Consider the following 14333-nt stretch of genomic DNA (forward strand, 5'->3'; position numbering starts at 1 on the left):
GGCTGCCCCTTGCCCAGGCAGGAGCGATTCTCCTTTGGACGTACTGTAATGCTGACAGCAGTGTTTACTGATGACAAACATATCTTATTGATACCTGTGCTACAGTTCACATTGCGGGATATATTTCTCAGTATGGGCTAAATCTGGCTGTTTTTTTTAAATGAGGATTTGAGGTAGGAGGAGGATGGGCAGTGCTGCAGTCACTGGTTATCATTGTGCCTTAAGTGTTCTGTTACAAAACCTGTTAAAAAACCCCATGAAACAAACCATAAAAAGGCACAGAAGCAGAAGATTTGCTTGACTTTGGTTAAGTTTTAATGTACTATTTACAGAATACCTTACAGTCTACCTGCTTAACTTTTTGTACTAATGTTAAAATAAAATTTCTTCGAGTAGAGCAGTGATAAATGATCTCTATATATACTGAATTCTGGAATAAGCCTTTTCATGTAACTCACAGGTTTTTTATCATTAAGCTGACCATCATTCAATCTTTTAAAAGTCCAGACCCTTAGTAGTATCTATCAGCTTCTGAATGGGAGATAGTGAAATTAGAAGTGTTGTCAGACTATTGTAGTTTCATTGCTAAACAATGCTCAGATTTTTAAAAAGAATTTTGCAGTTAAAGTGAATGTTCTTGAGGAGAAAACCTGACAAAAGATCAAGTTCTGTAATACATCTAATGCTTGCAGACCTATAAAGTAGCTGATCTGTGTAATATGTTTTAATATAGTAATTGTCTCCAAAGTGTTCTTAACTCACCACTCTGCTGAAGGTTTTATCTAGTGTCTGTCAAAACCCAGCATGAAGAAGGGCACATGTTTCAGGTAGTAAGAGAAGTGTAGCTCCAAGGGCTTAACACTGTGGGAGAAACGGCAGTTGCTAAAACTTCTCACTATCTTATGTAATTCTTCAAGATAAACTTTTAAATATTTGGCATAAAAAGCAAAGAAATGTAGATTGATGGTATTAGAATGAGGTTAAGTTATACATACAAACGTGCTGATAAAGGAGATTCAGTGAAAGATTTAAAAACATGGGGTTTTTTCCCAACACCCCCCCCCCCCCCCCCCCCGAACTACTTCGGACTATTTCTATTTCCTATTCCGCCATGTATATAGAAACATTGCTTTGCTACCTTTGCTGCTATAGAAAACCTAAACTGTTCAGCAGATGTTGATTAAAGACATCCAAGTTGCTGTGTTTAGCATTTCAGTTTAAGTTTAGTGGTGCTTTGATGGTTTATACATAGAAAGACTGTGTCTGGCCTGCAGTAACTAATGGCGAAACTCAATATGTGCATTGTCTTTCATGCAGCTACAGTTCAACTATTAAGTTACAGCTCATAGTAACAAGATTCTTAGGTCTCTGATGAACATTTTGAACACTTCAACCCTTAACTGATATAAACCTGTGTGCATTGGCAATATGTTAATTTAGAATGATTAAGAAGAGACATCTTTAAAAAAAATGGACAGAGAGATATGTTATCCTTGTGCAACGCTTTTCTTTCATGTAAAGTCATTACACTGTCCCTTATATATGAATATAGATGGGGAGCTAAAAGGAAACTTTCCAAGATAAAGGGTGTTGTTATTTCAGATTAATTACTGCAGCTTCTCTGCAATGTGTTTTTTCTTCCCTTTTACCACTAAAACTTAAAGGAACCTTGTAAAATAGTAGAACATGAAATACGATTCTCTATTACAAGCTCTTAAATTCAATTTCTAAGGGCAGGATGCCCTTCTAGTACAAATCGACATAGCCGTATTGAATTCATGTAGCCATCTTTTATTTATAGTAGCCAGGGGGCAGGACTGTTATTTTTACTTTTAATGCAAAAAATGTTTGCTATTGCAGTTTTAATTGTTTTTTACATTTAAAATTATTTCTACATTTAAAATTGTTTTCCATTTTTAGGACTTTCCTCCAGCCTCTCTCCCCCTTATTGCTTACTCTGAGAGTAAGGAAGTGTAAAATTTAATATTTTTCCTCACTTGATTTTGATGAAGTATTATATTATCTAGTTGAGAGGCATCCCTGCCCATGACAGGGAGGTTGGATTAAATGGTCTCTAAGGTCTCTTCCTGCCTAGGTCATGCTATGATTCTATGATGATAATTAATTAGAATATTTTACAGGAAGACTGGAAAATAAGAGAATATTGGGAAATCTCTGAAATAATTTCATATGGCTGTGGGAAGCGATATGTCGTTAAGGATTAAAGATGACAGAGCAGTTTTAAAGTGTTGTACTTAGACTTTTTTTCCTTCAGGTGTGAAATGTCTGTGATTTGTAAGTTCTGTGCAATAGTGATACACTTATCTGGAAGTCTTTGAATTTAATAGTGGTTTTAATAAACCCAAAACATGCATTCTGAAAGTATTACAATATATATGCATATAAAGTAGAAGTATAGGAAAAATAGGCAAGCAAACTGGGAGACTACAGATTATGAGAGAGTTTAAGTTTGGTGTTAATTCTTTAACTAGATTGTCCGCATAGATGTATGTGATAGCTCGGTGACTTTCAAGGCTAGAAATATTTTTATTATAAGCCATAGTTCCATACTGAATATGGAAAGAATTAAGAGAGCAAGAATAAAAGTAAAAAAAAATCCTTCAGAGAACAAAAAAAAATTCCCTGGATTGATTGAAGTTGAAGGAAGAAGTATGAAAAAGGATAAACAGGCAACTACAGTTAAGATAAGGGCACCTCACCTGGAGCAAGAAGGCATATTTTTATCTCAGATACAGCCTTCTTCAATATTTTAACTTAGAAAACATTCTTCAGTTTTACAGTTAAAGAAAAAAAGTTAGATGCGTATGGGGAAAAAGAAATGTTGACTAGCCTGAAGAAGAAATTTGGAGTGTTAATGACAGGAGGCTGAAGGGAGGGATTAATATCAACTTCAAAGAGTATTTTCAATGAGAAAAATTGTCACTGTTTCAGTGTGTAGAAATGCTGGGTAGCAGAACAAAAGGTGATGACCTGGCTTTTGTGTCATCTCACCTGAAAAACCATGCTTGATTTCAGACATCTCATAGTCAGAACAATGCTGTAAATCTGAAAGAATTAATCAAAAAGGACGAATAGACACCTGACAAGTACAGTTATCTGGCTAAAACTAATAGAGCTTAGTTTTTTATTCTAATAGTCTGAATTTAGAAATATCACAAAAGAGGAAGAATTATTTTGGACAGCGTAAAACTTAGATAATTAGTACCGTGAAATCAGATTGGCAAGGAGATCTGTCAACTGCTTAGCCTTCCAATGGGAAAAGAAATTCACATTACTGTAGGTTTGTCAGTGCTAGATGTGACATAGGCCACAGTACTGGAAAGGATCTGTCATAGTGCGTTCCACTGCCCAAAAGCAGGATTTGCAAGAGATTCTTACATTGAGTGAAAACATGGCATTTTCTCTAGGGACTGAGCCAGACTTCCAGTTTCCTTACATCACAACCTGCTCAACCTTTTCACTTTAAAATGAAGTACAGTTATAAGGTTTCTGCCTGTTACTCAGAATTCTAGATGATGTCTCTTTTCTGTACTTAAAACCAAATCTTTTTTTCTGGATGTCTTTCTGTTCTCCTATCTTAATAGGTTTCTTAAGCGTGTAAAACTCGGCGTAAGTTATGGTAAACCCTTCCTTCTGTTATTTTCCTAGTCTTTCTAGTCATTTGCTGGTGGAGATTGCTTCCGTTTTACTGCTTTATTTTCATTGCTGAATGCTTCTCATGAATTTATCACAACTATATTGCTCTTTAATAACTACATTGACTTTAATAACATACTATAAAGTCAAATAATTGTATTAAAATGAGGTAATATGCTTTTTAGCTTTTTTCTTGTGATACTTTAGACAGCAAAAGCTAAATCTGCTTTCAAAGCAGATTGGTCATTTATTTTAAAGCTTAGGTTATTTTTCTGTTTCTATATATATTTTCCTTTATATGTCTGTGCATTTTACAGTAATGCATACAGCATCCACATCTTGTGATACTTCCCGTTTGTGTTAGCCAGCGTATTGATTTGCCTGTTTTCCTTGCTCTGGAAGACTTCCCATACTACTGTCTAACTGACTCTCGCTCTCTTTCAACAGCTTTTCAGGTGTCTATTCTTACTCTATTTCCTTTGTAGATTCCCTTTTCAGTATTCCCTGTTGCCCAACACTTGTCTATAAAACTTATCTGCTGCCTCACTCTTCCCGCCATCTGGTAACTGTTTTATGAGACATGTTGTAATTTTTTAATCTAGGCAGAGACCCTCAAGACTTCCCAATTGATACAAAGGTAATAGGAATGACAAGATTTGAACTAAAAGGTATATCAATGTTCATCATAAATGATTTGTATTAAAAAGCAGCTTTTTTCTACATGTCAGTTTGCATTAAAGTATATATACTTTTCTGGCTTCCATACAATATAGCGTAACAGTTTTCCATGCAAAATTTTCTTGAGAAATTATTGGGGAGGCTAACATATCCTGGTTTATATGCACCTGTACCAAATAATACAAACCGGCCATGAGTTACAAATCATTGGATGTCTTCAAATACCTGAAAGTTAGGATTGAGCAGAAAGGTATGATTCTTTCATGGTTAACTTAGAGAAGTAATACAGATGGTATTTTCAGGTGCTCTTGCTGTGCAATTGGGCCAGAATTCAAAAAAAGTTCAGCAATCTGTCATTATCCTGTAACATGTAAGATGTTGTGAGATGTAGGGTTGCATATATATAGACAGTGGGTGTAAGAAGCATTAGCTTATTAGGAATGAGTGCCCACGTTTTCACATGTCATAACTGGAATTATGTATTAGTCTATTTTGTATTATTATGTTTACTGTCTGGAAAATATCGATTGCATTTTGCATTATATCACAATAGATACGTATCATGAAATCAAAACTTTTCAATGGATCTTTCACAAGACTGTGAGTCCTTCTTAGAAGAGTCCAAGAGTCAAGCTGTTTTGTTAAGAGAATTTATTGGTCCCTGAAGAGAAGAAGACAGAGACTAAGTATTTCCAGATACACAAGTGGATATTACCAGCCCAGGCTTCTTTTGGCCAGCTTCCTGGTGAAGGTTAATTTTAGCATTAAGTTCCAGCTCTTTCTCAGCTGGAGTCTGGTAGCAGAAGCCAAGCCTTCAGTCCAGGAGCTCCTTTCTGTGTGACATCCTTCTCCTCTTTTGGCTCTGTTTGGCCACTGACCTGCTTTTATAGTCCTGTAAAAGTTTCAGCTGACTTGAGGGCAGATCCCTTCCCTAAGCAGCCTAAGGGAGTTTTCTTCTCGCTGTAGAGAAACTCAGCACACATGTCATCTTTCTTAATGCTTGTTCATTCCTCTGAATCCTATCTCTGCATTTGAATCCTGTATTACGGAAGGGATCTAGAATCTTGCAGTAAGTAAAAATGGGTGAAATATTTCCCACAGTGATTGCACAATAAAACAAACATACATGCTTGTTTTGGAAGAAGAAAAAGAAAATATATTTGTCACTTTGATCCTCATCTTTAATTGTGTTTGCTTCTATTTGTTGATGCAACAGGATGCTTTCAGTTTCTACACATATAGGAGGTAGTAAGCTGATGTTTCTGATTATAGAATAAAGAAATTTTTTTTTCTAGTCACATATAACAGCACTTCATTGCAGGTACTGACCAGAAAATACAACTGCATATTCCCAGTAAAAAACATTTTCTCTTAGTGATGAACACATCATAGGTTCTTTCCCCTCTTAATAACATTTTTTTGTCTTCTAAATTAAGAGGCATATGTATTTTCTTTTTTCTTTAGATAAACTTGCAATCTTAATGGATTTTTTTAGATACTGTAATGGTACTTTATACTTCTGTACTGTTTTCCCTAAGATTTAACTAATACTCAGTTGATACTCCATGCATTTAACAAACTGAATCACACCGAACATATAATGACATGGGAAATACTTCCGTATTATGTGAGTAGATCTCTTGATTCTAGCACTGACTTACTTGCTTTCCTCAGCCTATTTTGAGGAAGTTTGTTTTGTAACGTCTGTTCAGAAGCTTGATAGCAGTGTAAAATTCATGTCTTCATTATTTTTTTTGTTCTTTGCAGCTTTATAACCGTACTATGGTGAATGTGTTGATGGACTATCAGATGCATGGTTAGACAGAATGAACATATGGGACTAAACTCTTTAGTAGCAAGAATGCTTTCTAGACTTCAAAATATTCCTGTATTCCTAAAATCACTTGCTCCTTAGGACAGAGTAAACAAACCTGACAAAATGCTTGTAGTAAGTTACAACATAAAAGAAACTATTAGTCCTGTTTTGGTGACAGAGCCCTACCAGGTATGTGTTTCTGTGAGCTAAGAGGGGTTCAAAGGCTGAAATTCTGTTTGTAGAGCTTCTGTGAAAAGTAGGCTTCAAGTAGTGTAAATCTCTGAAGACCATATTTCTTTCCAGATTAGTACCTGTTAAGTATGTGAGAATTTTTAAAACGGTTTGTTTAGTTATCAACTAATGGGAAAAGGAAACATAAGAAATGCATTTTCCTACTATGTTATGGAGTTCTGATAAAGTATTTGCAATCAAGTTCTATATACTACTGCAATCATACCATACTTAAGATATTGTAAAATTACACAAATATAGAATATTATGAATTCTTCTGTTTTCCATTTCCAGAATAACTATTATGTATCGGGACTAAATATTTCATAGAATCATTGAATCATTTAGGTTGGAAAAGACCTTTAAGACTGAGTCCAGCTGTTAACCTAGGTATAAAAATTATATTTGGAATTTTGTGTTATTTATTTCTTTAAAACAGAAGAAAAAAACAAAATAAAAACTGAAAGTAGCATTGGGAAATAAATATCATAATTCTCATTAACAGCTTTGAAAATAACTCAGACTTTGCAGTTTGAGGGAAGAAAAGGATATGAAGGATATTGACACATAGCTTACTGCCATTACTAATAATTCAAACCCTAATGGGAAGACCCTGTCTTCTGCTCTCCCGTCCTGGAGGCCTTCTTGGTGCTAGTGGGGAATTCAGCATGAAACAGGAATTGGTAGAGTTCTGATGACAGATGTGGGAGTTTATTGATAAGATGACCACTTCTGATGCTGCCATCTTTTAGTTTTTGTCTTCATGGTTGTTGAAAATTTATGTATCCATGTTGTACTTTTTCTAGCCAGTTGAGTGTCTCTTGTTTAGAAATGATGATTTTTTTTTTCTCTAAAGGCATTTGATGACATATCAGTGGAAGGGGCTGAAATATTTTGGACTTCAGTTTTCAAAAACATGCACACTGCCTCTGAAATTTAGTTCTCTGTATTGTAGGTTTTGTTCATACAGAAAAAGTTGTGTATATCTGGGAGTAGAACTAAATTTAATCCCAAGAAGACTTTGAATACACCTTTTTTCATATTTATTTTAGAAATGCTTTTTGATCTGATTGTTATTAGGGTATGTAATGTTGATCCTTCTGATCAAATTATAACTGTCCTTTACCTTTTTTTTTTTCTGTGGTTGATGCCACTGCCAATATTTTTTACTTACTACTTCATAGTTTTATACCTCTCCCTTCCTGTCTCCTGGGGTTTTTTGTTTTTTTCTTTCCCTTCATTTCATTTCTTGAAAATCCCATCTCCAGATGTCAGCATCTGTATGAACTCCTGTTTTTGTTTGTCTGGTATGTTTGTTTGAATACTGCTACAGCTTTAGTTTTCAGTAGTAGGAGCATCACTTTTTCATCCAAAGTACTGTAACTTTGGAGGAAAACAGTGTAAACATACCTCAGGAAAAATATCCTGTGTGCCTTTTTTTCTAGTTTCTTACGATGGTTTTATATCTTTTTCTGTGTTCTAAGCTTGTCAAGATGATGAAGCATCTCTGGGGCTAGTCTCAAAACAAAAGACTTCTGCAATGTCAAACTGTAGAAGCTGAAGTTGCCCTTCATTTAACTCTTTCTATTAATTGAAATTGTGCTTACATTGGAAAATCTATTTCAGTTATATCATGAATGTTAGTGGAAAGCCATGGAGCCCCTCTTGCCCCACAGGCTGAAACTTCAAATAGCTGCTGTAAAGCCTGTGAATTTTAAAACACTTCGACTGACTTTGTATTTAATAACTGTATGTAATTCGGTAAAATTTCTGTCTAGAAATCTATATGCTTCCTAAAAGCTACACCTCTGTGTACTGAGCTTTGAAGTAGTAATACTTTTAGAGTCATGGTAGAGAAAAATGATTTAGTTTTTTTTTCTGGGTTTTTCATTACAAATTATGCGTGTACACACACACAGACGTGTGTGTAAGCGAACAAAGATGTTGGGACATCTGTAGATACATCTGTTTTACTGAGTCACTACCAAAGCTTCTCTCATGTTCTGGGATATAGTGGGATGTTATCATAACTCTTACTAACAAAAATAAATTGTGTGTAAGTAGATATTTAGACTATTTTCGTTTGTTCTATCTTTAATTATTTTTTCCTGTTTCAATTAATGTTTTTTATTATCTCTTGCTATGTATAACTGTAAGGCGGGAGTTGAAGTGTGAGAATGAATACTGAGGTCGTAGTTAATGCTTATTTGAATTAATGCTGTTTATTAAATCTCTTTCTTGTAATTCAATTAACAGTTATAAGTATAGTAAAACACTACCTATGAAATTGTTCAGTAGAATTTTTCTTAAAATAGTATTAATTTTTTTCTTGTAAATAATGAAAATGAGATGTGCAAAAGTTCTGTTTCCTGTGTTTCGATTTTAAATTTAAATTAAACTAATCTTACATTACTGAGCTACTTCACTGGAACAGGTGCAAACTGTGTTTTAATATGAAACAAATCTCAAAGAGTTCCACCCAGAGAAATTTAGAATAGAGTAAAATGAATTTTAGGATTAAGAAAGCCAGTGTTACAAAATATTTGTCTGAGTTATTTAAAACTCAAATATAGAGTATAGAGGGAAATATATGGAGCTAAGTTTCCTTAGCCAAGCCTAGGAAGTCTCCGATAAATTCTCTCTTACACTGTCTTAAACTCTCTTACGCTTTAATGCCTATCTCTAAAGGCAAATTGTAATAGCGTGGAACGTTTTCTTTGACTATGTAGTTTTCTTGCAAATTCAATAGTGCAGCACCTTAATTTTGATAATGAAAGTAATTTTCTTTTGAGAAATTTGGTTACTGTAGGAGTTTAAAGCCTGTCTGCAGGTAAGATTTAATTTAATCCTTAGAGTATTTAAGAAGCATTCCTGAGACTGTCACCAAAAAAGTGACAAGATTAGCACTTGCAGTTTGTTGACAGGATGCCTCATAGAAAAGACATTTATCTGTAAGGGCATCCGTTTTTTTTTAAAAAAAGGAATAAAGTCTGTCTTAAGGTTTTTGAATGTACACACTTTGTGAAATACAGAAGGAATAGAGCAGTCACTGTCATAAATTGAGTTCAGACATGCTCAAAAGTCATTATTCAGCAATAAAATGGTATCCTTACATATATGCTTGTACCCGTACATATGTTGAAGAATGACAGAGGTTACCAGAGGGTTTGTTGTTCTTTCTGGGTTTAAAAACCCAGGAAGAACTAAATCATATCTTGTGTTCCAAGATTTTAGCATGTGAGGCTGTTGAATCTCTTTGTCTTCTGTACTGTTTTTGACAGAACTCTTTGTGATTAGCTGGTCATAAAATCTTGTCTGCATTAGCAGATCTTTACTAATCCTGTGCCCATCCCAACAAACAAACAAATACTCTGTAGTACTGGTTTTGCTCTCACATACCCCAGTGTGGTCCTCTTCTCATCAAAGTACTTCTGTCAGATTTATATAGCACAAATAGAAGAGTAATCGGATCCTTGCTTTTTGTTTTACCTATGGACTATGCATTGAATGACTTACTTTAAAGCAGTTTTGATTCAATGAGGGTGTTTTTGATTTGCTGCCTGTTCTCTTTACCTCTGAGGAAAGAATTTTGTAAATGCTGAATAATTTTAGAACATGTTTTCTTGGTTAAGGGTTGGATCATATTTTAAATTAGTTTTAAGAGGAAGGAAATCGTGTAAATGCTATGGAATTCAGATAAGCACTGTGCATAGGAAATAAGTACTTTAATTTAGGGTGCCTAGGAGTGGTAGGTCAAGCTGCTGATAATAAAGGACCAGATCTTAACTTTTTTTCAAGGAACGTGTAGTCAATATTCGATCTCCTGTTTTATTTCCTTTTTACTTGAGAATTTATTTTGGTGAAGCTGAAATGTGCAATTGCTTAAGTATTCCACAGGGTGTCATGAGGTAGTTGTTGGAATCATTAATACTTGGATGAAAGTAAAGAAACCTAGTGTGTAGTCCTCTGAATGCCAGTTAATGTAATTTTAGATGTGACTAATACACATGCCATAAAATAAAAAGTTCTTAACTCATTAACACATGTATCTTATTTCTGTATCTGTATAAAATATACACACGAAAAAATATTATGAAAGGTCATTTACAAGAGTGAGGTATTCTATATCAGGTCTTCCCAGAAAACCTTTCTATATATACCTTAGTGTTTTACAGTTTACAGAGCAAGCAGAATCTTTGGCCCAGTACTCTAACATACCAAACTGTGTATGTATATTAAAAAAAAAAAAGTACGATACTTGTACTTGCTGTACTGTCAGGGAGAATTTCTAACTGGATTGTGCACCTCCAAATTATTTTCAAACTTTATTTTACTTTATTTTTTATTAAAGTCTTTTTAAAATTTATATTTATTTAAACAAACTTTGTGCAGTGCGCACAGCTGTACTGTGGATTTTAGGATTTGTTATAGCTATATATAATGTCAAAACGTCAGACTTTTTTTCCTGTAGGTGTATAGTGCAGTAGGATGAGAATTTTCACCAAATTTTTACCAAAGACCCTTAGTAAAGGGTGCTTGATTATGGTTGTAAGCTTTTGTATATGGAGACCAAATTTTTATTGATGTAACTGTTGACTTCTGCAAAGCTGCACATGCATTGAGTTCAGCATCAGATTTGTAAAAGAATTTTTAAATGCAGTTTAACAGTAATTATGGACAATCTTGCTTCTGGTAAATCTGAATGGCTTCAAATGGAAATGCCATTGGCCATGAGAAAAATTGCATTACATTATGAAATGAACAGCAAAACTTCATTCCTTTAGGAAGCAAAAGAATGTGATCCAAAGTGTGAAATCACAGGTGAATGTAAGAATTTGCATCTCTCTTGACACTACTAATTTGTCTAATGTTAACTGTGTATTTAAAATGAGTTTTTAACAAAATATACCTTATGGATTTAGGCATATTTTTTTGTGTTTTGTAAAATGGCATGCTAAAATAATGGACTAGTTAATTTTCTTGTTACTGCTTCTGTGTGCTGAGTATTATGGAACAAATTTTGGTTTTATGCCAGTGGCATAATAGTGAGTGGCACTGGGAATGCAGGATGAAGGGAGGTTGATTTATCTGCCAGACGGTTAATAAAATTTTACACGTGTATCATACCACATGTCCTCTCTGCATTATGTCCAGGAGGCCACAGTGCTTTATAGCCATAGAGGATGATCGCCACGACAATTGGAAGCTGTGTGCTTTTATTTAGATTTGCTTCCAAAATCCATGTAGGCCTGTGGGCAATTTTTTGTGCAAAACCTTTCTAACTTAACCACTATAAATCATGACCTGTTTAACAAACCAGTGTGTTTAGAGGTGTGTTTCAGCGCTCACTAGAGGAAGAACTGAACCTGTCTGAAGCAGTTTTAATATTCAAAATAGTGACACCCCTTAAATCTTGATCAAGATGAAAAAGATGAATGGAACTGGTGGCCTTCGGGTTGTGGGTTTGAGTTTTTTTTCTTTGTTTCTGGGTTTGGCTTTTTGAGATGCAAACATATCCTGATCTCTGTCCAGATGGGTTTCCTTTATAGCATCATAGGAGAAGAGGTTTTTAGATAGGTAGGTTATGATCTTTCTTCTTCCTCAGTTTAAGGCTTACTGAACTCTCTTTGCCTCTCCTTTTCTTTGTCCTTATTGCAACTAGAATAATCTGAAGAGGTAATTCCACACATACTTTGAATTACTGAGATAATGCAGTACCTTAAACTACAGTGATTAATATCAGGAGATATTTAAATATAATATAAAAACACCTAATTGAACTGAGATTTTGTAGAAGATGATTTTTTTTTAGCAAAGAAAAACAAAACAAAGGACAGAAGTTAAAAGCTGTTTATATTACACTGTGTAAAAACTTGGCAGTATACTGAGATGTATGTATCATATGTGTGGTATGTGTACATTCAGTTGATCCTAGCACCCAAGTCCCTCTTTGAATGTTAAGACAAAGTTGATGAATATTATCATCTGTTTATCTTTTCAGATTGAAAATCTACAGGAGCAACTTAGGGACAAAGACAAACAACTAACTAATCTAAAAGACAGAGTGAAGTCCTTGCAGACGGATTCTAGTAACACAGACACAGCACTAGCAACCTTAGAAGAAGCTCTGTCAGAAAAGGTAGGGTTTCTTATGGAACAGCATCATGTGCTGCTCTTGTGGGTGAAGTATATCCAGAAAATGTCATCTTAAGCTGGTCTGGCACCTGTAACAAAGCCTATAGGGTCTTGTCAGGAAAACGGGTGGCTCTATAAGGGTAGGATCAGCAAGGAATGAGTCCCAGCTCATGAACTGAAACAGGACTCTGAGGTCAAGCAAGGTAGCCTTTTAAATGGAGAAGGCATAAACGGCCCAGGACATGCGAGGATTTTCCCCTAGTCAATGGGTCAAGTGGTGGTTCCCTGAAAAAACTGAAAGGCAGAGACACCTGACTTAAAGAAGGTGGAATTCTGAGTATATTTATGACTTTGTGATCTTGATGGTCTTTTTTTTTTTTTCTGTTAAGCAGAGCCTAACTAGAGAGCCAACAGCAAGTGACTGTACTGACTGTTACCTTGGCTTGCTGTTAGTACTGTTGGTTTCCTACACTTAATTTATAAGAAAAAAATGTATTTCATAAAAAAAAATGGAGAATTACTTTTCTTTTTTCCCCTTGAAAAACTATATGTCTTTAATTTGAAAATACCTAGCAGAAGGGATAAATCTAGACTGGTTAAATTAGTGGCAGCATTCCTACAGGTTTCAATGAGATCAGGGTTTTTCTTCCAGTTAACTTTGAATACAAGGTAATCCAAGTGGATTTATATGCCAAAAAAAATGGTACAAGTATCCACTTGTTTTAGAACTAAACTGAAAAAGGTATTCAATTCCTTACCCCTAAGTTTGGAGCCTTTCCTAAGCACTGAAAACTCTTAACTACAATAAAGATTATTTTACAATAAACAAAAAATAAGTTTACTCTTACTAACAAAAAAGTTTGAAAATCAGAATATGTGCAAGTGCTATCAGTTTCCCTGATGTTTTAACAAGAACCTTTTCAAACAATATCTCAGCTCTTGGACTGGCCCGAAGCAGCTCAAGAGGTTGCTTTCATGAAGCTGATATTTATAAAGTTGCTCCTACTGTAGCAGCATACAGCAGATAAGCAACTGAGTATGTCTGATAATAGAGCTATATGCTGTGGCAATTCAGTTCCTGCTTCTGTGATAAAGTGCAAATAGATTAGACCTGTGAGGTCCTAGATTAGTGCATAAGGAAAGCTCGCCAATGCAAATAAGTCTGAAACAAGAACACATTGTTGGGATTTCTTCAAGTTAGCTGTTAATCAAGTAAAACATGGTGTATTAGGGCCTTTTAACACGTTTTTGACATTTAGCCTTATGTAGCTGACAGATAAATTAGTCTTCTTTTGTGATTGACTGAGAAGAAATTTATACTGTTCATTAGTAAGATGAAATAGTGTTATGTTTAATTCGTTATAGAAGAAAAAAGTCATTTAGGTAAATAAATCTTCAAGAAAGAATTGGTATAAAATTAAGTCTGAATATAACTAGATGGATTGTGAAGGTTTATTAAACTATTCCACTTTGTGGATGCTGGCTTTTTAATGTTAATATTCAAGAAATTAGGTATTTATATTATTTGTTACTAGGAATAACTTTTCATGCACAATCTATATAGCAGGTTAAATTATATTTTAAACAGGTTTAATTACAGATAGCCTGCTACCTTTGGTTTTGACCTTATCTATTTTTATTGTAAGCTAAGTGGAACATAGTGTGTCATCAATAGATATGGTACTCTGTTTAAACTGACCTATTTCCAATTCAAATGCAATTCTAGGGACTTTATTTTACTGTAAATATTTCTTTCCAAATAGCATTTGCATCCTTCAAGTGTTGGTGGAACATGGTTTTGAAGACTGTAATCAAA

At 34.5% G+C, this 14333-nt stretch overlaps 1 protein-coding gene across 1 annotated transcript in view; it reads left to right on the forward strand.

Annotated features, from left to right (window-relative positions):
* The window catches only part of ERC2 (ELKS/RAB6-interacting/CAST family member 2), a gene marked incomplete at its 3' end in the record, with an annotated part of 259347 nt that overhangs the window by 92937 nt on the left and 152077 nt on the right, over positions 1-14333 (forward strand). Inside the window, exon 7 of the mRNA XM_009868648.1 lies at positions 12384-12521. Within this exon, the coding sequence (XP_009866950.1) occupies positions 12384-12521 (138 nt within the window). The remainder of the gene's footprint in view (positions 1-12383; positions 12522-14333) is intronic.

The sequence above is a fragment of the Apaloderma vittatum genome, unplaced genomic scaffold (genome assembly GCF_000703405.1).
Source record: "Apaloderma vittatum isolate BGI_N311 unplaced genomic scaffold, ASM70340v1 scaffold3844, whole genome shotgun sequence".
Classification (NCBI taxonomy): Eukaryota; Metazoa; Chordata; class Aves; order Trogoniformes; family Trogonidae; genus Apaloderma; species Apaloderma vittatum.